We start from the raw sequence: 22,743 nt of genomic DNA on the forward strand, positions 1-22,743 counted from the left end.
GGACAAGAGGAATATTTATGTAAGAATGCTGTTCATTGACTGAAGCTCAGCATTTAACTCCATAGTACCCTCCAAGATCATCCTTAAACTTAAGGCCCTGGGTCTGAACCCCACCCTGTGCAACTGGGTACTGGACTTCCTGATGGGCTGCCCCCAGTTGGTGAAGGCAGGACAAATCACCTCCACTTTGCTGATTCTCAACACTGGGGTCTCACAAGGATGTGTGCTCAGGCCCCCTCCTGTACTCCCTGTTCACCCTTGACTGCGTGGCCACGCACATCTACTTAATCATCAAGTTTGCAAACGACACAAACAGTAGTAGGCCTGATAACCAACAATGACAAGACAGCCTAACAGGGAGGAGGTGAGGCCTTGGGAGTGTGGTGGCAGGAAAATAATCTCTCATCCAACGTCAACAAAAGAAAGGAGCTGATTGTGGACTTCAGGAAACAGCAGAGGTAGAACCCCCCTATCCACAACAACAGGACTGCAGTGGAGAAGGTGGAAAGCTTCAAGTTCTCGTCATACACATCACTGACATACTGAAATGATACACCCACACAGACAGTGTGGCGAAGAAGGCGCAACAGCGCCTCTTCAACCTCAGAAGGCTGAAGAAATTTGACTTGGCACCTAAAACCCTCACAAACTTTTAAAAATGCACAATTGAGAGCATCTTGTCGAGCTGTATCACCGGCTGGTACGGCAACTGCACCACCCGCAACCGCAGGGCTCTCGAGAGGGTGGTGCGGTCTGCCCAAGCATCACCGGGCACCCCGCTAAAATCCAGAAGGTGAAGTCAGTAGAAGGTGGTACCGAGAGACTGAAAAACAGCTTCTCTCTCAAGGCCATCAGACAGTTAAATACTGTTAGAATACTGGCACTTTAGAGGCTGCTGCCCTATATACATAGACATGGAATCACTGGCCGCTTTAATAATGGAACACGAGTCACTTTAATAATGTTTAAATATTTTGCATTACTCATCTCATATGTATATACTGTATTCTATCCTATTCTACTGTATCTTAGTCTATGCCGCTCTGACATTGCTCACCCAAATATTTATATATTCTTAATTCCATTCCTTTACTTTAGATTTGTGTGTATTGTTGTGAAATTGTTAGATATTACTGCACTGTTAGCTAGAAACACAAGCATTTCACTACACTCACAATAACATCTGCAAAACACATGTATGAGGAGAGAAAAAAACAATTTAATACATTTTAGAAAAAGGCTGTAACGTAACAACATTTGGAAAAAGTCAAAGGGTCTGAATCCTTCACGAATGCAGGAATGCATACAGTATGTGTAATACATAATGTAAAAGTAGTGCACTATAAAGCGAAAAGGGTTCCATTTGGGATGTAGCTACTGTTTCATTGTGACATGAAACCTGTGCAGCCCTCATAGTCTGCTGGTTTAATGTGTTTGCCCTAACTACATAGAAACTGCAAGGTGTGCAACATCAAGGTGCCGTCCCTCTTATGCATACTCTAGTGCACAATGGCACAAAACACAAGCCTCCAAGGACACAGTAGACAGGAAATTATGCTAGGTATGTTTTTTGCTTTTAGTCATTACAGCAGTTTTTTGTATTTCAACATTTCCTTGTGGCTGAGTTACTTAAGTTAACCATCAAAGGACGAGTTTTAAGATGTTCTATAAAAATCTGTAAACAATGGTTCAAACTAAAATATTGCAATACACTGAAACAGTTGAGAGAGGCCTGTAGCTTGGGAATGCTCGATTTAAAGCACGAGCTTGATTTGATTTTTAAAAATGACTTAACTACAGTAACAAAGTATTCCCATTACAAGGACAAGCAGGGATTTGTAATGGGAATACTTTGTTACTGTAGTTCAGTGTGCCAGTTTCAATGGAACATACATGACAATCAGTGCCTCTCAGAGAGAGTGTGTGAAAATGTGGTTCAGTCAACCTCAAATTCGGAAACCACTGTTTCCTGTATGACCCATTCACCACAGAGCTAGGGTCTTTCTCTTCACTACATACCCACTACAAATCAGATATGATATCCCTGTGGCTGTACGCTTAACCCAATTGTGTGTGTGGGCGTGTGTGTTCGTTCAGTATGCAAGGGGATATTGTTTTATATAGTATACAGCCCACAACTTCAAGAGTCCATTCTCAATAGTTTCCCAGAAGATCATATTACATCAGACTATAATTATTTGATAAACATTTATAAGATAACTCAAATCTTTATTTACACGCAATCAGATGCACAATTAGATGTGTACCTCGTCATTTGAAGAGCCAGCTTTCATGTTTACATCAAGAACTTGGTCTGTTTCTCCAGTCAGCTCTCAAGGGCCAATAAAGGCTCAACTCGTGTTGAGTATAAAGGTTCAACTCTGATCTGAGGATGACAGTGATCAGTATCGTCCCATTCGGATTGGATGCTGGACCCCCTGCTTCTTCCTGTGCCCCCTGAGTGGAGCTTTGGGTTTGATGTTCATGTAGTCCCTCTGGGAACACTCCACTCTCCTCAGTCTGAGCTGAGGATAAAATTCACAGAAAGAGATGGAGAGTGAGTAGGGTGAGCTGTGTATATGTATGTAGTTGTTTACAACTGTCTCCATCTATCATTTATGTTTTCAATAAATAAAGTACCAGTCAAAAGTTTGGACACACCTACTCATTCAATTGTTTTTCTTTATCTTCTACATTGATGTCTTCACTATTATTGTACAAACTATGAAATAACACATATGAAATCATGTACTAAACAAAGTAGCCACCCTTTGACTTGATGACAGCTTTGCACATGCTTGGCATTCTCTCAACCAGATTCATGCAGTAGTCACCTGGAATGCATTTCAATTAACAGGTGTGCCTTGTTAAAAGTTATTTTGTGGAATTTCTTTCCTGCGTTTGAGCCACTCAGTTGTGTTGTGACAAGGTAGGGGTGGTATACAGAAAATAGCCCTATTTGTAAAAAGATCAAGTCCAATTTATGGCAAGAACAGCTCAAATAAGCAAAGCGAAATGACAGTCCATCATTACTTTAAGACAAGAAGGTCAGTCAATACGGAAAATGTCAAGTACTTTGAAAGTTTCTTCAAGTGGAGTCGCAAATACCATCAAGCGCTATGATGAAACTGGCTCTCATGAGGACCGCTACAGGAAAGGAAGACCCGGAGTTACCTCTGCTGCAGAGGGTAAGTTCATTAGAGTTAACTGCACCTCAGATTGCAGCCCAAATAAATGCTTCAGAGAGTTCAAGTAACAGACACATCTCAACATCTGTTCAGAGGAGACTGTGTGAATCAGGCCTTCATGGCTGAATTGCTGCAAAGAAACCACTACTAAAGGACACCAATAATAAGAAGAGACTTGTTTGGGCCAAGAAACATGAGCAATGGACATTAGACCTTGGTCTGATTAGTCCAAATTTGACATTTTTAGTTCCAACCGCTGTGTATTTGTGAGATATAGAGTAGGTCAACAGATGATCTCCGCATGTGTGGTTCCAACTGTGAAGCACGGAAGAGGTGGTGTGAGGGTGCTTTGCTGGTGACACTGTCAGAAATTTATTTAGAATTCAAGGCACACTTAACCAGCATGGCTACCACAGCCTTCTGCAGCGATACACCATCCCATCTGGTTTGCACTTAGTCCCACTATCATTCATTTTTCAACAGGACAATGACCCAAAACACACCTCCAGGCTGTGTAAGGGCTATTTGACCAAGGAGAGTAATGGAGTGCTGCATCAGATGACCTGGCCTCCACAATCACCCAACCTTATCCTAACAGCGATGGTTTGGGATGAGTTGGACCGCAGAGTGAAGGAAAAGCAGCTAACAAGTGCTCAGCCTATGTGGGAACTCCTTCAAGACTGGTGGAAAAGCATTCCAGGTGAAGCTGGTTGAGAGAATGCCAAGAGTGTGTAAAGCTGTCATCAAGGGAAAGGGTGGCTACTTTGAAGAATGTCAAATATAAAATATATTTTGATTTGTTTAAAACTTCTTTTAGTTACGATATGATTCTTATTATCTCATAGTTTTGATGTTTTCACTATTATTCTACAATGTTGAAAATAGTTTAAAAAAACTTGAATTGGTAGATGTCTCAACTTTTGACTGATACTGTACACTTTATTGCATTGTTGGACCAAATAGTTAATTGTGCATTGAATTTATGCCAAGGCTTGAGAGATTACTTATGTGTTTTCATCACAGCACCTCGTGGATGTCAGGCAAGTTACCCTCTCTTTGAGTAAAGGAAGCAAGATGTCACTCACCCAGATGACAAAGGCGATGACCGTGACAACCAGACCATAGATGGTGGTGACCCAGAACCCCAGCACCCATGCCCAAACAGGGACACCATACACTCTAGGGCCTACACATCCCACAGTCTTTCCTGCCTGGCACTGGTATGCTGACCAACCAATCAGAGAGAGAGAGAGAGAGAGATGTGAGTTTTAAACTTCAAGGAGTAGTTTTACAGATCCAGATTAAGCCTACTCCTGGGGTACTTTAGTTTTTCCACTGAAAGTGCATTTTAAGTAAAATAAATAGGTTTATCTAGGTCCAGTAAACTGGCCAGTTTGGTCTTTAAGCACAAGTACATCATTAGAATATACACTGAGTGCACAAAACATTAGGAACGCCTTCTTAATATTGAGTTGCAAACCCTTTTGCCCTCAGAACAGCCTTCCCACAGTTGTTTCAAGTTAATTGAATGACATTTGGGTGGTGGGCCATTCTTCATACACGCAGGAAACTGTTGAGCATGAAAAACGCAGCAGCGTTGCAGTTCTTGACACACTCAAACCGGTGGCACCTGCTACCATACTCCATTCAAAGGCACTTAAATCTTTGTGTTGCCCATTCACCCTCTGAATGGCAAATATGCACAATCTATATCTCAATTCCTTCTTTAACCTGTCTCCTCCCCTTCATCTACACTGATTGAAGTGGATTTAACCGGTGACATCAATAAGGGATCATGCCATTCACCTGGTCAGTCTATGTCATGGAAGAGCAGGTGTTCCTAATGTTTTGTACACTCAGTGTATAGTCCTATAAATCAAGATATAGCATTTTGAACTACTGTGCATGCATGCATGCGTATTTGTGTGTGCATGTATAGATCAGTTCCTTTTGAAGTAAACATACCTTCAACCAGGACCAAGGTCTGAGGCTCGTCTGGTACTTTCTCAATGGGAGGTGGGTACATGGGGTACCCCTCACAGGTATAGACTCCAGCGCGCTCCGTGGTTATTCCAGAGAGGACAAAACTGACCGTATGGTCCTGTTCGTTCACCCTCAGCCCCAGACCCTCCCCAACAGGACTCAGTGTCTCTGTGGAGTTGTGGTTGTGAGCACTGTCGTGAGTGTGGTTGCCAACCTCGACCAAGCCCAGGTAAAGGTGGAATCTCATCTCCTCCTGGTCCTTGCCTGTCAGGTTGGGGCATCTGACCGATGCAATGCCATTGACAGACACACGGATCACATTGAAGGTTCTGAGCTTGTCTGGTGAGGGAAGGTCAAAAGTCAAATAGTGGCAGTCAGTTGTGCGCATTATATCAGAGGGAAGTAGACAAGGACCCTGTTTTAATATTTCCCTCCTTCTTTCCTTGAAGAAATCACTGATCTGAGATCTGGGACCAGGCTAGTAGAAACCTACTTTGGTTACAAGTCTTTTTAGCTAGCGTTCCACTCCTGACCTTTGCCAAATTGCTTGTCTCTTTGATCTTGAACACACACACATAAACAGCTATATACAGTGCCTTGCAAAAGTATTCATCCGCCTTGGCGTTTTTTCCTATTTTGTTGCATTACAATCTGTAATTTAAATGGATTTTTATTTGGATTTCATGCAATGGACATACACAAAATAGTCCAAATTGGTGAAGTGAAATGAAAAAAATAACTGTATAAAAAAATAAAGAAACGGAAAAGTGGTGCGTGCGTATGTATTCACCCCCTTTGCTATGAAGCCCCTAAATAAGATCTGGTGCAACCAATTACCTTCAGAAGTCACATAATTCGTTAAATAAAGTACGCCTGTTTGCAATCTAAGTGTCACATGATCTGAGTATATATACACCTCTTCTGAACAGACCTAGTGTTTGCAATACCACTAAGCAAGGGGCACCACCAAGCAAGCGGCAGCATGAAGACCAATGAGCTCTCCAAACAGGTCAGGGACAAAGTTGCGGAGAAGTACAGATCAGGGTTGGGTTATAAAAAAATATCCAAAACTTTGAACATCCCACAGAGCAACATTAAATCCATTATTAAAAAATTGAAAGAATATGGCATTACAGCAAACCTGCCAAGAGAGGGCCGCCCACCAAAACTCATGGACCAGGCAAGGAGGGCATTAATTAGAGAGGCAACAAAGAGACCAAAGATAACACTGAAGGAGCTGCAAAGCTCCACAGCGGAGACTGGAGTATCTGTCCATAGGATCACTTTAAGCCGTACACTCCACAGAGCTGGGCTTTATAGTAGAGTGGCCAAAAAAAAGCCATTGCTTACAGACAAAATAAGCAAACACGTATGGTCCATGGGAAGTTAAGCCCTGGCATTTTGCTTAAATTCTCCTAAAAAGTTAGCTTATAGCAGTGAAACTTTTTTTGTGTGGGATACACATAAGGCAATCCTAGGTCTTGTGGCATATTTTGGTTAAACTATCCCTAATTCAGTGGAATTGCAACCCTCTGCACGCACAGTGCATTCTTCCATCACATGTGCAGTGCACTCCTTCTCACACACACACACACACACACACACACACACACACACACACACACACACACACACACACACACACACACACACACACACACACACACACACACACACACACACACACACACACACACACACACACACACACACACAGGAAATGGCTTCTAGCCTTTTTACCCTCTCAAATTTGGACTATTCGTATGCATCATTTCACAGTATTTTAACCCACACATTGAACATGCTCCAAAACAAGTGTTGTTTTGAGATTTCAAAAAGAGAAGCAGTCCCGTAACTGTGTGGACTAGAACATGGGTCACTTAAGTTGAATCCTTATCACCCCCCCCCCCCTGCCGTTTCCTTTCTGCAAGTCCTATCACAATGAGGAAACAACAACTTCAATGCATTATATAAACCTGCTTATTCTATTCATAATATAGCTGCAGTCTAGATGTTGAGGCATATCCACATTTGTAATTGGGGTTTAACTGCACTCCTTTGAGTAATGTGCTGGAGGAATTCAAACCACTGCAACTAGCATCCCCACCTGATAAAACCATGCAGCTTGGTGAGCATTGAAATCTTAAATGATCTGCAACCCTTTGATTGGGCAACCTTTTGTTCTTGTTATCAGAATGTTCTGGTCATGCTATGGCTCATGCCTGAGGTGACATTTGTTGATACTGAGAATATAGATGAACGTTAATGACAAAGTCCAATGGTGAAACATTCAGACAAATGTAATAATTTTGAGCTGAAACGATTCCCTTTTCTACATACGTTACACCATCCTGGACTTGCCCAGATCTTTTTTCAATTTTTGTCCCATATCTACCCCCCAGCTTTTTGTTTTGTTGTTACATATACATTCTACACACATTTTACATACATGGCACTTTTTTCACAATAGTTACATAGCAATAATAAAGTAATTTGTTATGCATTACATCTGGATCGATGGTACTTCTACATTATACATCGTGTTTTCAGTTATAACTATTGTAGAGCGTGAGCTTTTAAACAGGCTCAGATCTTACCTTTACAGTTGTTTGAGCTTATCATGTTGGCAGCACTGGAGAGGGAGAAGAGGATCGTGGGTATCCAGTAAACGTTCATCTTGAAAGTTCTCAGTTTTGTCGTGAAACTGAAGCTCCCCTGGTATCTTTGTACAGTGCACAACAATCAGGGTAAATGCAATGATACACTGAATGCCAAACAGAACGAGACAGTGACTGCTCTGCTCCACCTAAACATACCTAAACATACAACACATGCTCGTCACACGACGACAGCGTGCATCTCATAACATCCTTCCCTGTCACCTGTCACTGTGAACAACAATCTGGCCCTCGTCGACTGTAAGCGACTCTCTCTGCTGCACATCTAACAGGGTGACTGACTGCACAGACTCTAGAGTAAAAAACATCCGCACTCAGTGGCAGTGCACTCTGAACTTCACAAAGTTTCTGCCCTCAACTGGTATGTGACTTTTGATGCCCTTCGAATTTGATTACTTCTCTGTGTGTTACGGCTCGGAACCTCGTATCGCATCAGTCATATGTTTGATTTCCCCCTCTTATCTGGGGACTGTCATATAGACTCGCTCCATATCATATTTCACTGCTTCTGGTAGAACTCGCAGAGACCCACCTGGGCCACGGCACCAATGTGAGTGGGCGGGGTTCGAACCTGGGTCTTGTCCACAAGACTGTGTTAGCCTGCTGAGCTAGAGCATAATGCAAGTGTTCAAGTCTCAGGCAGAGTTACTCATCACGCGGTTGTTACATAGGCCTATTTGGCACTTGTCAGTGACAACCATCGCACAAACGGGGGTTTGGTCTGTGGTTGTGACTGTCTCCTGCAACAGTCAGTCAGGTAAGCTAACAATGTTGCACTTATATTATCACAGACGTGTAATGCGCCAAATCGTATAACCATACACCACGTTGTGGCGAATGTGTAGGCCAACATTTCCTGTTTTTTATTAGAGTTTTGAGTAAACTTTCCAGTGTGTGTCATTATCCAGAGTCACTTCACATCATACAGATAGATACCTTAATGAGAAATTGAGAGGCCTATAGTTTGTTTGTGGAGAGCCGAGAGATTTACTGGTCACCTTTTAAATCTCACTGCAGCGATAGGCAAACATACACAAGTCAAATTTGATTTGTCACATGTGCCGAATACAACAGGTGTACACTTTACCCACACACACACACACACACCTACTGTAGCTCACCCCAGCCACTCTCTAAATGTACATCTTTATAAAATAATAATCAAGTATATGCCATTCAGCAGACACTTTTCTCCAAAGAGAGCACCATGCTCTCCCGACTGGGCCCCACAGGACATGATTCATAATTACATTTGTCTGCAAAATATAGTCAACTCGGACTAAAGAGAGAGAGTCTTCTCAGAGTGACTACATGAACACCAAACCCAGAATTTCCCCCAGAACAAACACACACACTCGCATGTGACTGTCAGTCATATCAAGGCTGAAGAGCTGTGGATGAGTCTTTCATGATCATTGTAACGGCTCTGCTACACTATAGCAATTTGGGCGTCCGGAGTTGAAAGCAATATTAATGGCGGGTTTAAAAAAAGTTAAAAAAAAAAATTTTTGTAGGCACTAACTCATTCATGGTTCGTTGGACAAAGCCTATAGGAAAATGTATGGAGTTTTGGGGTAAATGCCAAAAAATAAGGTCTGTGGTAAACACAGGCTTAGGAGATCTTGTACGTTTTGTTCTATGAGATAATCTTGGTCATTTTGAAGCATTTATGTAATAAAATACAAAAGGCACTTACAGCACAAGGCTTTATAATTCATGATAACTGACTGATATTATCTCGTAGAACAAAACATACAAAAATCTCCTAAACTTGTGTTAACCTCAGACATTTATGCGGAATACGTTCCAAGTGGCAACCTATTCCCTATAGTGCATACCTTGGGCGAAAGTAGTGCACTATAAAGAGAAAAGGTTTCCATTTGGAACATAGTCACTATTACGTTGTGACACGATACCTGTACAGCCCTCGTAGTCTGCTGCAGTGTTTGCCCTAACTACATAGAAACTGCAAGGTGTGTAACATTAAGGAGCAGTGCCTCTTGTGCATACAAAAGTGCACAATTGCACACAAAAAAACAACCTCCAAGGAAACCTTAAACAGGAAATGATGCTAGGTGTTTTTTAAATATTTTTTTAGTCATTGCAGCAGTTTTTTCACTATCGTTTCCTTATCCGCCAAGTGACACAAGTTAACACAGTGTGCTCCTTAGTTAAAAATAGAGAGATGTACCTTGCATCAAGGCCATGTCCTAAAGCACAAGCAGGGATTTGTAATTCAGTTTCAATGTAGGACAGTCACTTATTTTGACCCATACTGTCACGCCCTGGTCTATATTTATTATGTTATCTTCATTTACTGAGTCAGGCCAGGGTGTGACATGGGTTTATTTGTAGTGTGTTTCGTTTTGGGGTTGTGTGGGGTGTATAGATTGATCTATGGCTGCCTGAGGCGGTTCTCAATCAGAGTCAGGTGATTATCGTTGTCTCTGATTGGGAACCATATTTAGGTAGCCTGGGTTTCACTGTGTGTTTGTGGGTGATTGTTCCTGTCTCTATGTTTTGTTGCACCAGTCAGGGCTGTTTTGGTTTTCGACGTTTGTTGTTTTGTATTGTTCGTGTTCTTCATCATTAAAGATGTATTGAATGAACCACGTTGCATTTTGGTCCGATCCTTGTTCCACCTCTTCGTCAGAGGAGGAGTTGGAAGAAACCCGTTACACATACATGACAATCACAGTGGCTCTCAGCGAGAGAATGGGATGTAAGTCCCCTCGTATTTGGAAACCACTGTTTCACGTGAGACCCATTCACCAGGGTCTTCCTCTAGCTACGCCACACGCGCACTACATATCACTGAGGGTGTCCCTGTGTCTATAAGCTTAACCTGTGTGTGTGTGTGTGCGCGTTGACTACAGTATGCATGAGGATATGAGAGATGAACATTAATTTCGTATTATTTGTTGTTGTTTGGGGGGTATGCTGCCCACTACTTCAAGAGTCCATTCTCAATAGATTCCCGGAAGATCATATTACATCAGACTATAATTATATGATTTACATTTATAAGATAACTCAAATCTTTATTTACACACAATCAGTTGTACAATTAGATGTGCACCATGTGACTTGACAAACTGGCTTACATAGAGAACTTGGTGTGTTTCAGAAGTCAGCTCTCGCAAAGGCAAATTGTGGCTCAACTCTGATCTGAGGATGACAGTGATCAGTATCGTCCCATTCGGATTGGATGCTGGACCCCCTGCTTCTTCCTGTGCCCCCTGAGTGGAGCTTTGGGTTTGATGTCCATGTCGTCGCTCTGGGAACACTCCACTCTCCTCAGTCTGAGCTGAGGATCAAATTCACAGAAAGAGGTGGAGAGTGAGTAGGGTGAGCTGTGTATATGTATGTAGTTGTGTACAACTGTCTCCATGCATCATTTATGTTTTAAATACATATACTATATTGCATTATTTGACTTTTTTTGTTGTTGTGTCATTTAAACTGGTATTCTTTGCTTATTTTGACTTTATTTTTTGACTTTTCTCTTTGACCGTCATCCCAGCAACTTCTCTGCCACTTGTTTCCAGTTCCACATCCCAACCCTCAATTTCCCCCAGCTCATCCCGTCCTCCTCAGCTGGCCACCCTCTTTGTATTTCTTTGCAAGATATCTTTCAACTATGCTGTGATGTTTAACATACGATTTTGAATCTATCGAATAGAATCCATAGATTGCGAGTTGAAGATAAATACTTTTACTAAGAGTATTAGTAAATGACTGACCCGGTCTCTCCAGATCTCCCAACAGTACTAATTCTAGGGTCAATTTTAAACTGAGACCAGAAACCGTCTACTTGAGGGCAATACCAACACAAATGGTCAATTGATTCTGTATCGTCACATCAAAATCTGCAGAGCTGCAATGGTTGTATGCCCCAAATATTCAACATTTTGTTGTTGGCAAGAATTCTGTACAATAATTTAACTGAAGCACACAAAATGTTGAATCTTACGTCATTTTATTTATCAGCCCGTCGTTTTATATACAGTACCAGTCAAAAGTTTGGACACCTACTCATTCAAGGGTTTTTCTTCATTTTTACTATTTTCTACATTGTACAATAATAGTGAAGACATCAAAACTATGAAATAACACATAACCCCCAAAAATTAAACAAATCAAAATATATTTTATATTCTCCAAAGTAGCCACCCTTTGACTTTATGACAAACAGCTTCATGAGGAATGCTGAGTACTTGTTCGCTGCTTTTCCTACACTTTGCAGTCCAACTCATCCCAAACTATCTCAATTGGGTTGAGGTTGGGTGATTGTGAAGGCCAGGTCATCTGATGCAGCACTCCATCACTCTCCTTCTTGGTCAAATAGCCCTTACACAGCCTGGAGGTGTGTTTTGGGTCATTGTGCTGTTGAAAAACAAATGATAGTCCAACTATCCGCAACCCAGCTTGGATGGTGTATCGCTGCAGAATGCTGTGGTAGCCATGCTGGTTAAGTGTGCCTTGAATTCTAAATAAATCAGACAGTGTCACCAGCAAAGCACCATCACACCTCCTCCATGCTTCATGGTGGGAACCATACATGCAGAGATCATCCATTCACCTACTCTGCGTCTCACAAAGACACAGCAGTTGAAACCAAAAATGTCAAATTTGGACTCATCAGACCAAAGGACAGATTTCCACCAGTCCATTAATTGATTGTTTCTTGGCCCAAGCAAGTCTTTGCCCAAGCAAGTCTTCTTATTGGTGTCTTTTAGTAGTTTTTTCTTAGCAGCAATTCAACCATGAAGGCCTGATTCACACAGTCCCCTCTGAACAGTTGATGTTGAGATGTGTCTGTTACTTGAACTACGAAGCATTTATTTGGGCTGCAATCTGAGGTGCAGTTAACTCTAATAAACTTACTCTCTGCGGCAGAGGTAACTCTGGGTCTTCCTTTCTTGTAGCGGTCCTCATGAGAGCCAGTTTCATCAGAGCGCTTAATGATTTTTGCGACTATACTTGAATAAACTTTTAAAGTTCTTGACATTTTCTGTATTGACTGACCTTCATGTCTTAAAGTAATGAAGGACTTTTTCTCTTTACTTATTTGAGCTGTCCTTGCCATAATATGGACTTGGTCTTCTATCAAATAGGGCTATCTTCTGTATATCTTCTCAAACGCATTAAGTAGGAAAGAAGTTCCACAAATTAACCAGGCACAACTGTTAATTGAAATGCATTCCAGGTGACTACCTCATGAAGCTGGTTCAGAGAAGAATGCAAAGAGTGTGCAAAGCTGTCATCAAGGCAAATATAAAATATATTTGTTTAACACTTTTTTGGGGGTTACTACATGATTCCATATATGCTATTTCATAGTTTTGATGTCTTCACTATTATTCTACAATGTAGACCATACTTTTTACGAAGAAAAAAAAACCTGGAATGAGTGGGTAGGTCCAAACTTTTGACTGGTACTATATACATGTATATATACTGTGTAAGGCGAGATATATATATATATATATATACACACACACACATGTATATATATCCTGTGCCATGGAATCGGTACATCAAAAATCTCTTCCCAGCTAAATATTTTTTGCTCATACGGTATGATTTGAAATACAAGCCATCAGGCGTAGGCAGCTATGACTAAGGAGTTAATCAAGGTGATTTTTCCTTAAATAGACAGGTATTTATTTACCTCTCAATGGACTAAATAGTTAATTGTGCATTGAATTTATGCCAAGGCTTTCTTATATTTTTTCAACCCAGGAGGCAGCACCTCACGGATGTAAGACAAGTTACCCTCTCTCTGAGTAAAGGAAGCGAGATGTCACTCACCCAGATGGCAAAGGCGATGACAGTGACAGCCAGGCCATAGATGATGGTGACCCAGAACCCCAGTACCCATGTCCAAGCAGAGCCTACACATCCCACAGGCTTCCTTGCCTGGCACTGGAGAGCTGACCAACCAATCAAAGAGAGAGATAGATATGTGAGTGTTAAGCTTTAAGGGGCAGTTTTCCGGATCCAGATTAAGCCTACTCCTAGAGTAACTTCGTTTTTCCATTGAAAATACATTTCAAGTCCAGAACTAGGCTTGTATAAGTTCAGGAAACTGGCCAGTTTAGCCTTTTAAGTGTAAATAGATCATTAGAATATACTGTGTGTGTACAAACCATTAGGAACACCTTCCTAATATAGAGTTACACCGCTTTTTCCCGCAGAACAGCCTCAATTCGTCACCGCATGTACTCTACAAGGTGTCAAACGTGCTACAGGGATGCTGGTCCATTATGACTCCAATGCTTCCCACAGTTGTATCAAGTTGGCTGGATGTCCTTTGGGTGGTGGACCATTCTTGATACACATAGGAAACTGTTGAACGTGGAAAAACCCAGAAGCATTGAAGTTCTTGACACACTCAAATCGGTGCACCTGGAATCTACTACCATACTTAAATATTTTGTCTTGCCCATTTACCCTCTGAATGGCACACATACAACAATCCATGTTTCAAATTTCTCAAAGCTCAAATATCCTTCTTTAACCCGTCTCCTCCCCTTCATCTACACTGATTGAAGTGGATTTAACAGGTGACATCAATAAGGGATCATACCATTCACCTGATCAGTCTATGTCAAGGAAGAGCAGGTGTTCCTAATGTTTTCTACACTCAAGTGTATATATTTCTGTAAATCAATATACAGCATTTTGTGCATGCCTGTGTGTATTTGTGTGTGCTTGTGCTTGTATAGATCAGTTCCTTTTGAAGTAAACATACCTTCAACCAGGACCAAGGTCTGAGGCTCGTCTGGTACTTTCTCAATGGGAGGTGGGTACATGGGGTACCCCTCACAGGTATAGACTCCAGCGCGTTCCGTGGTCATTCCAGAGAGGACAAAACTGACCGTATGGTCCTGTTTGTTCACCCTCAGCCCCAGACCCTCCCCAACAGGACTCAGTGTCTCTGTGGAGTTGTGGTTGTGACCATTGTCGTGAGTGTGGTTGCCAACCTCGACCAAGCCCAGGTAAAGGTGGAATCTCATCTCCTCCCGGTCCTTGCCTGTCAGGTTGGGGCAGCTGACAGATGCAGTGCCGTTGACAGACACACGGACCACGTTGAAGGTTCTGCGCTTGTCTGGTGAGGGAAGGTCAAAAGTCAAACCAAACAGAGGCAGTCAGTTGTGTGCGTTATGTCAGAGGGCCCTGTTTGAATACTTCCCTCCTTTCCTTGAAGAAATCACTGATGTGACACAGCAAGATGAGTAAACTTAGCCTGGGTGCCAGTCTGTTTCTGCTCACTTGCCATTAGAGCCATTCAGAGCACCGTCTGGCGCTTACAGAGCTTGCTTAAAGACGCATCCCCACTGGGTAGAAATTGGTTGAATCAATGTTTCCACTATCAAGTAAAAATAACTTCTAACAAGCCAAAACCTACAGAAGAAACACAGCGGAACCTGGAAATACCATCCAACACAAAATTGAGTGAGTAATGTTAAGTCTGAACTTATTTTCTGAAGTCAAAAAGTAATAGACAAACTAGGTAATTTTGTTATATAAGGCCACCAAACTGCTAGGAAAGACTGAAATTAGCACTGTAGTGTAAAGTGAAAGGTATGACAACTCTTGAGCCTAACAACGGGCAGGTGTGTTTCACAGCCCCATCCCACCCAAATGCAGAGGCCTTTGAAGCCCCCGTCATCTGTGCAGAGAAAATATCCTCGTCAGAATCCCCAAAATACAACAGCCACAGGACAACTTTGTTTGGACGTTGTAAATGACCACTCGCCGATACTGAAAAGATACACTGTAGCAAGCTAACGACCTCTTTTTCCATGTGGAAAAGACAAGCAGAGACTTTCTAGCTACATTAGCTGGGATTTTCTACAAGGAATCTGCCTCCTGAAAAAGGTTTCTCACAAGTGGGTGTGACACCTACTCCCGTTGCCTGCTGCACTGCTTCTTAGATTCCACCTGGCGATCTGTTCACCATCTGCCCTAGCCTGTCTCCCCCTGTCTGCTATAGGTACCCCAGCCACACTCCCTCCTGTCTCCCCCTGTCTGCTATAGGTACCCCGGCCACACTCCCTCCTCTCTCCCAAGCTTCCGTCGCCTCCAGCACACATGCACTGTTGAGGCGAGTGACTCTGAACTTACAATGGCAAGCCACAAGTTGTTATATTTTTCACTTGCACTTTATGCTATTTACCTCATGACTCCTGCGTGCTTTGTTGACTATGAACTTCCTTGTTTACCCAACCGTGACACAGTCTGTTTGTTCCCACACTCGGGACTCAGACTCTCTATTGGTTTCACGGACTCTTGGCACCCCATCCTATTCTAATCACCTCTCGCCGGCTTTGTATTCATGTTACCTAAGGAAATTGCTTTACAATATGATCGTGTTGCCACCTAATGCACATTCAAATGTGATAAAAACTGCAGAGCTCTCCATGTCCTCTGCCGCGACCTGATTGTATTACTGCTGATTATATGTGCATGTACACCTTGGCCCATCTACTGTTGCTAGCCTCAATTCTGATTTGTGCTCTGATATCTGCTTCACGGATTTCTGCTATAGTAAAAGCCTGGGCTTTCTGCACGTTAACACTAGAAGCTTATTACCTAAAATGTATCAATTGAAAGCGTGGGTTCATGGCTCCAATCCAGATGTGTAGGTCATTACTGAGACGTGGGTAAGAAAGAGTGTTTGGAACACTGATGTTAACCTTTATAGAAGACAAATCTTCTATAAGACAGACCATCCAAAGGTGGTGGAGTGGCAATCTTTACCAAGGATCAACAACGGTGCTTGATTGTCTCCACCAAGTCTGTCCTCAAACAATTTGATTTCCTGGTTTTACGCATTACACTTTAATAACTCTTTGTTGACTTGTTGCTGGGTGTTATCGGCCACCATCAGCACCGACCTGTACCCTAAATGCCCTAAGCTCTCTCCTGGCACCTTACACTAAGTCTGAATTTGTCTTGCAGGTGATCTAAACTGGGACATGCTTAAACCACCTGACCAAGTCCTAAAGCAATGGGACTCCTTAAATCTTTCTCAGATTATCACCAATCCCACAAGGTATGACTCCAAACACCCAGAAAAGGCTACTCTCATTGATGTTATCCCTACAAATAATCCTGATAGGTATCAATCTGGTGTTTTCTGTAATGACCTTAGTGATCACTGTTTTACAGCCTGTGTTTGTAATGGCTGTTCAGTGAAACGACTTGTCCTGACTTGTCATAGACACTTACTAAAAAACTTTAATGAGCAAGCCTTCCATCATGATCGTGCCTCTGTAAAATGGTATAGAATCAGCTTGATCCCCTCTGTCGAAGTAACTTGGACCTTTTTGTTGTTGATATTTTCAGTGGTATTGTTAACATACACACCCATAAATAAAATGAGAATTAAAAACAGGTTCCGCCCCTGGTTCGACTGTGATTTGGCAGAGTTACTCCACCTCAAGAATTCCATTTGGCAAATCGCTTGGCACACGCATATTCAGGCTGACTGGCTCTCGTTCAGGCAAATGAGAAATAAGTTCACTCAGGCATTCCGGAAGGCCAAAGTGAGTTACTTTAAGGAGCAGTTCTCTCTCTGTGGGTTTAACCCCAAGAAGTTTGGGAAACGATTAAATAATGTCCCATAATGGTGATGATGTGGTTGTTACTGAAAAGGAGCACATGGATGAGCTCTTTAAACACCACTTCATTAAGTCAGGATTCCTATTTGACTCTGCCATGCCTCCTTGCTCATCCAACATTTCCTCATCTCCCACCCCTTCTAATGTGACTATCTCCGAAGCTCCTCCCTTTTTCCCCCCTGCCCCGCTACAAAGTTTCTCCCTGCAGGTGGTCACTGAGTCTGAGGTGCTAAAGCAGCTCCTTAAACTTGACCCGAAAACAACATCTGGTTCAGATGGTTTAGACCCTTTATTCTTTAAGGTTGCTGCCCCTATCATCGCCAAGCCTATCTTTGACCTTTTTAACCTCTCTCTCCTCTCTGGGGAGGTTCCCATAGCTTGGAAGGAAGTCACGGTACGTCCTTTATTTAAAGGGTGAGATCAAGCTGATCCTAACTCTTATAGGCCAATTTCTAGTTTGCCCTGTTTTTCAAAAGTGTTGGAAAAACTTGTCAATAATCAACTGACTGGTTTTCTTGAGGTCTATAGTATTCTCGCGGGTATGCAATCTGGTTTCCGCTCAGGTTATGGATGTGTCACTGCAACCTTAAAGGTCCTAAATTATGTCACCATTGCCCTTGATTTTAAGCAATATTGTGCTGCTATTTTTATTAACTTGGCCAAAGCTTTTCTTACTTTAGACCATTCCATTCTTGTGGGCCGGCTAAGGAGTATTGGTGTCTCTGAGGGGTCTTTGGCCTGGTTTGCTAACTACCTCTCTCAAAGAGTAAAGTGTATAAAGTCAGAACGTCTGCTGTCTCAGCCACTGCCTGTCACCAAGGGAGTACCCCAAGGCTCGATCCTAAGCGCCACGCTCTTCTCAATTTACATCAACAACATAGCTCAAGTAGTAGGAAGTTCTCTCATCCATTTATATGCAGATGATACAGTCTTATACTCAGCTGGCCCCTCCCTGGATTTTGTTTTTTTAAACGCTCTTCAACAAAGCTTCTTAGTGTCCAACAAGCTTTCTCCGCCCTAAACCTTGTTCTGAACAAAACACAGGTTATGTGGTTTGGTAAGAAGAATGCCCCTCTCCCCACCGGTGTGATTACTACCTCTGAGGGTTTAGAGCTTGAGGTAGTCAACTCATACAAGTACTTGGGAGTACTTGACTATCCTACCCATGCTAGATTACGGAGACGTAATTTATAGATCGATCGGCAGTTGAGGGTGCTCTCGAGCAGCTAGATGTTCTTTACCATTCGGCCATCAGATTTGTCACCAATGCTTCTTATTGGACACATCACTGCACTCTATACTCCTCTGTAAACGGGTTATCTTTGTATACCTGTCGCAAGACACTGGTTGTTGCTTATTCATTAAACCCTCTTAGGCCTCACTCCCCCCTACCTGAGATATCTACTGCAGCCCTCATCCTCTACCCATTTTGCCAGTCACATTCTGTTAAAGATCCCGAAAGCACACACATCCCTGGGTCGGTCCTCTTTTCAGTTCGCTGCAGCTAGCGACTGGAACGAGCTGCAAAAAAACACTCAAACTGGACCTTTTTAACTCCATCTCTTCATTCAAAGACTCAATCATGGACACTCTTACTGACAGTTGTGGCTGCTTCGCGTGACGTATTGTTGTCTTTACCTTCTTGCCCTTTGTGCTGTTGTCTTTGCCCAATAATGTTTGTACTGTACCATGTTTTGTGCTGCTACCATGTTGTTCTGCTGCTATGTTGTGTTGCTACCATGATGTGTTTGCATGTGTTGCTGCCATGCTGTGTTGTTTTCTTAGGTCTCTCTTTATGTGTAGGTGTCTCTTGTTGTGATGTATCTTTTGTCCTATACTTTAATTTCATTTTGTATTTTTAATCCCAGCCCCTGTCCCCCCCGGAGGCCTTTTGCCTTCTGAAAAGCCGTCATTGTATATAAGAATTTGTTCTTAACTGACTTGCCTAGTTTAATGAAAGGTTAAAATAAATACAAATCTGTGACTTTGAATGTGTTTATAAATATTTAGTATTTATCTCAAACTAACTTTTTTTGGGTGGGGGGGATTTCATGTTCACAAACAACTGAAAACTGAAAACCTGACATCTCTAGCAAACAATGAAGCGACAGGCCGCAATCTCAAGGGGATTCAAACGATTCAGATTGCTTTTCACTTTGATCTTGTGCACACACACACAGCTTTTTGTAATGTGACATTTCTGGACTTTTTGGGGAGGAAAATGTATTCCCATTCAAAATCCTATTTACCCTAACCCCTAACCATAACCTTTAAGCCTAAAATAGCATTTTAACAAATGTAGGACATTATCAGGTTTTCCTACCTTGTCAGGACATTCTGGTGACTTGTGTAGGAAATATAAAACACACACACAGAGGAAATAGCTTCTGAGGCTGAATCCTGTAGTACACTATATTTTACCTTGCCTCAAATCTGGATTATTCATATTTTATTATTTGTAATTTCATTGTATTTTTAACCCACACATTGAACATGTTCCATGCGGGAGAGATTTCATAAAGTGGTGGAGAGAAGCAGTCACAGAACTGTGTGGAATAGAAAACGTGAGTCACTTAGTTTCATCCTTGTCACCCCTGCCTATTCATTTCTGCAAAGTCCTATCAACATTAGGAAACAGCCAATTAAATGCATTACATACAGTTGAAGTCGGAAGTTTACATACACCTTAGCCAAAAACATTTAAACTCAGTTTTTCACAATTCCTGACATTTAATCCTTGTAAAAATTCCCTTTCTTAGGTCAGTTAGGATCAACCCTTTATTTTAAGAAAGTGAAATATCAGAATAATAGTAGCAAGCCTCCCCCTTTTTCCACCAAACATAACGATGGTCATTATGGCCAAACAGTTCTGTTTTTGTTTCATCAGACCAGAGGACATCTCTCCAAAATGTCTGGCTTTTTGATGGCGGTTTTGAAGCAGTGGCTTCTTCCTTGCAGAGTGGCCTTTCAGGTTTTGTCGATCTAGGACTCGTTTTACTGTGGATATAGATGCTTTTATACCTGTTTCCTCCAGCATCTTCACAAGGTCCTTTGCTGTTTTGGGATTGATTAGCACTTTTGGCACCACCTTACGTCCATCTCTAGGAGACAGAACGCACCTCCTTCCTATGTGGTATGACGGCTGAGTGGTCCCATGGTGTTTATACTTATTTGTATAGATGAACGTGGTACCTTCAGGTGTTTGGAAATTGCTCCCAAGGATGAACCAGACTTGTGGAGGTCTACAATTTTCTTCTGAGGTCTTGGGGCTGATTTCTTTTGATTTTCCCATGATGTCAAGCAAAGAGGCACTGAGTTTGAAGGTAGGCCTTGAAATACATCCACAGGTACACCTCCAATTGACTCAAATAATGTCAATTAACCCAGCAGAAGCTTCTAAATCCATGACACAATTTTCTGGAATTTTCCAAGCTGTTTGAAGGCACAGTCAACTTAGTGTATGTTGGCCTCCCGGGTGGCGCAGTGGTTAAGGGCGCTGTACAGCACCGCCAGCGGTGCCATCAGAGACTGGGTTCGCGCCCAGGCTCTGTCGTAACCGGCTGCGACCGGGAGGTCCGTGGGGCGACGCACAATTGGCCTAGCGTCGTCCGGGTTAGGGAGGGCTTGGTCGGTAGGGATGTCCTTGTCTCATCGCCCGGGACAGGCGCAGTGCACGCTAACCAAGGTTGCCAGGTGCATGGTGTTTCCTCCGGCACATTGGTGCGGCTGGCTTCCGGGTTGGATGTGCGCTGTGTTAAGAAGCAGTGCGGCTGGTTGGATTGTGTATTGGAGGACGCATGACTTTCAACCTTCGTCTCTCCCGAGCCGGTATGGGAGTAGCGATGAATATTCATAATATAGCTGCAGTCTAGATGTTGAAGCATATCCACATTTGTAATTGGGGTTTAACTGCACTCATTTGGAATTCAAACCACTGCACCTAGCATCCCCACCTGATAAAACAGTTCAAGATATGCTTCAACATCTAGACTGCAGCTATATTATGAATATTCATAATATAGCTGCAGTCTAGATGTTGAAGCATATCCACATTTGTAATTGGGGTTTAACTGCACTCATTTGAGTAATGTGCTGGAGGAATTCAAACCACTGCACCTAGCATCCCCACCTGATAAAACCAATTTTGCTAGCTTTGCAATCTTGAATGATCTACAACCCTTTGATTGGGCAATCTTTGGCTTTTGTTCTTGTTATCAGAATGTTCTGGTCGTGCTATGGATCATGCCTGAGGTGACATTTGTTGATACTGAGAATATAGATGAACGTTAATGACAAAGTCCTATGGTGAAACATTCAGACAAATGTTATAATATAGAGCTGAAACAATTTCTTATTCTACCTGACTGACATTTATATCTATTCTACACAATACTCTATGAACATTCTATAACATTGCACCATATTAAACAGGCTCCGATCTTACATTACATTTACATTTACATTTAAGTCATTTAGCAGACGCTCTTATCCAGAGCGACTTACAAATTGGTGAATTCACCTTACCTTTACAGTTGTTTGAGCTTATCATTTTGGCAGCACTAGAGAGGGAGAGGAGGATCGTGGGTATCCAGTAAACGTTCATCTTGAAAGTTCTCAGTTTTGTCGTGAAACTGAAGCTCCCCTGATCTCCCTTTACAGTGCACAACAATCAGGGTAAATGTGACAATACACTGTATGCCAAGCAGAACGAGACAGTGACTGCTCTGCTCTACCTAAACATACAACACATGCTCGTCACACGATGACAGCGTGAATCTCATAACATCCTTCCCTGTCACTTTACTGTGAACAACAATCTGGCCCTCGTCGACTGTCAGCAACTCTCTCTGCTGCACATCTAACAGGGTGACTGACTGCACGGACTCTTCAGTAAAAAAAACATCCGCACTCTGTGGCAGTGCACTCTGTACTTCATAGGTTTCCACCCTCTACCGGTGTGTGACCTTTGATGGGCAGGGAACCTCGTATTGTATCACTCATGTTTTGATTTTCTCCTCCATATCATATTTCACTGCTTCTGGTAAAACTCGCAGAGACCCACCCAGGTTTCTATGTGCTATGTTTCTATGTGACTGTCTCCTGCGACAGACTGTCAGGAAAACTCTGATATTATCACAGAGACAGGGGAGTATTACATCGAATCGTATCACCATACATCTCGTTGTGGTCACAGTGTAGGCCAACATTTCCTGTTTGTCATGATTTTTTCTGTGCAAGAATTTTCCAGAGACACTTCATATC

The 22,743-nt window shown here is 42.3% G+C and overlaps 2 protein-coding genes and 1 long non-coding RNA gene across 3 annotated transcripts; 1 reads left to right on the top strand and 2 right to left on the bottom strand.

The window, feature by feature from the left end:
- Positions 1-1,199: 1,199 nt before the first annotated feature.
- On the bottom strand, positions 1,200-8,174 carry LOC135542469 (T-cell-specific surface glycoprotein CD28-like). Its single transcript, XM_064969429.1, has 4 exons — positions 7,769-8,174; positions 5,154-5,510; positions 4,274-4,413; positions 1,200-2,525 (listed from the first exon to the last, which is right to left on the bottom strand). The coding sequence occupies exons 1-4, from the start codon at positions 7,845-7,847 to the stop codon at positions 2,403-2,405; spliced, it is 699 nt and encodes a 232-aa protein (XP_064825501.1). The 5' UTR covers positions 7,848-8,174; the 3' UTR covers positions 1,200-2,402.
- LOC135542471 (uncharacterized) lies at positions 7,123-13,683 on the top strand. Its single transcript, XR_010456101.1, has 3 exons — positions 7,123-7,299; positions 10,977-11,197; positions 13,595-13,683. It is a non-coding gene; the product is annotated as an uncharacterized LOC135542471 (long non-coding RNA).
- Positions 11,034-22,531, bottom strand: LOC135542470 (uncharacterized). Its single transcript, XM_064969430.1, has 4 exons — positions 22,006-22,531; positions 14,607-14,963; positions 13,664-13,785; positions 11,034-11,156 (listed from the first exon to the last, which is right to left on the bottom strand). Exons 1-4 carry the CDS (start codon positions 22,082-22,084, stop codon positions 11,034-11,036), a joined length of 681 nt encoding a protein of 226 aa, XP_064825502.1. The 5' UTR covers positions 22,085-22,531.
- Between the last annotated feature and the right edge of the window lie 212 nt (positions 22,532-22,743).

The sequence above is a fragment of the Oncorhynchus masou genome, chromosome 6 (assembly GCF_036934945.1).
Source record: "Oncorhynchus masou masou isolate Uvic2021 chromosome 6, UVic_Omas_1.1, whole genome shotgun sequence".
Lineage (NCBI taxonomy): Eukaryota > Metazoa > Chordata > Actinopteri > Salmoniformes > Salmonidae > Oncorhynchus > Oncorhynchus masou.

Coding starts and splice junctions, on each gene's coding strand:
- LOC135542470 (XM_064969430.1), bottom strand. CDS start 22,084: ATGAACGTTTACTGGATACCCACGATCCTCCTCTCCCTCTCTAGTGCT. Junction 14,964..22,005: donor AAGCTCAAACAACTGTAAAG/GTAAGGTGAATT, acceptor TTCCCTCACCAG/ACAAGCGCAGAACCTTCAAC. Junction 11,157..13,663: donor TCATCGCCTTTGCCATCTGG/GTGAGTGACATC, acceptor TTTGATCCTCAG/CTCAGACTGAGGAGAGTGGA.
- LOC135542469 (XM_064969429.1), bottom strand. CDS start 7,847: ATGAACGTTTACTGGATACCCACGATCCTCTTCTCCCTCTCCAGTGCT. Junction 5,511..7,768: donor AAGCTCAAACAACTGTAAAG/GTAAGATCTGAG, acceptor TTCCCTCACCAG/ACAAGCTCAGAACCTTCAAT. Junction 4,414..5,153: donor GACCTTGGTCCTGGTTGAAG/GTATGTTTACTT, acceptor TTGGTTGGTCAG/CATACCAGTGCCAGGCAGGA.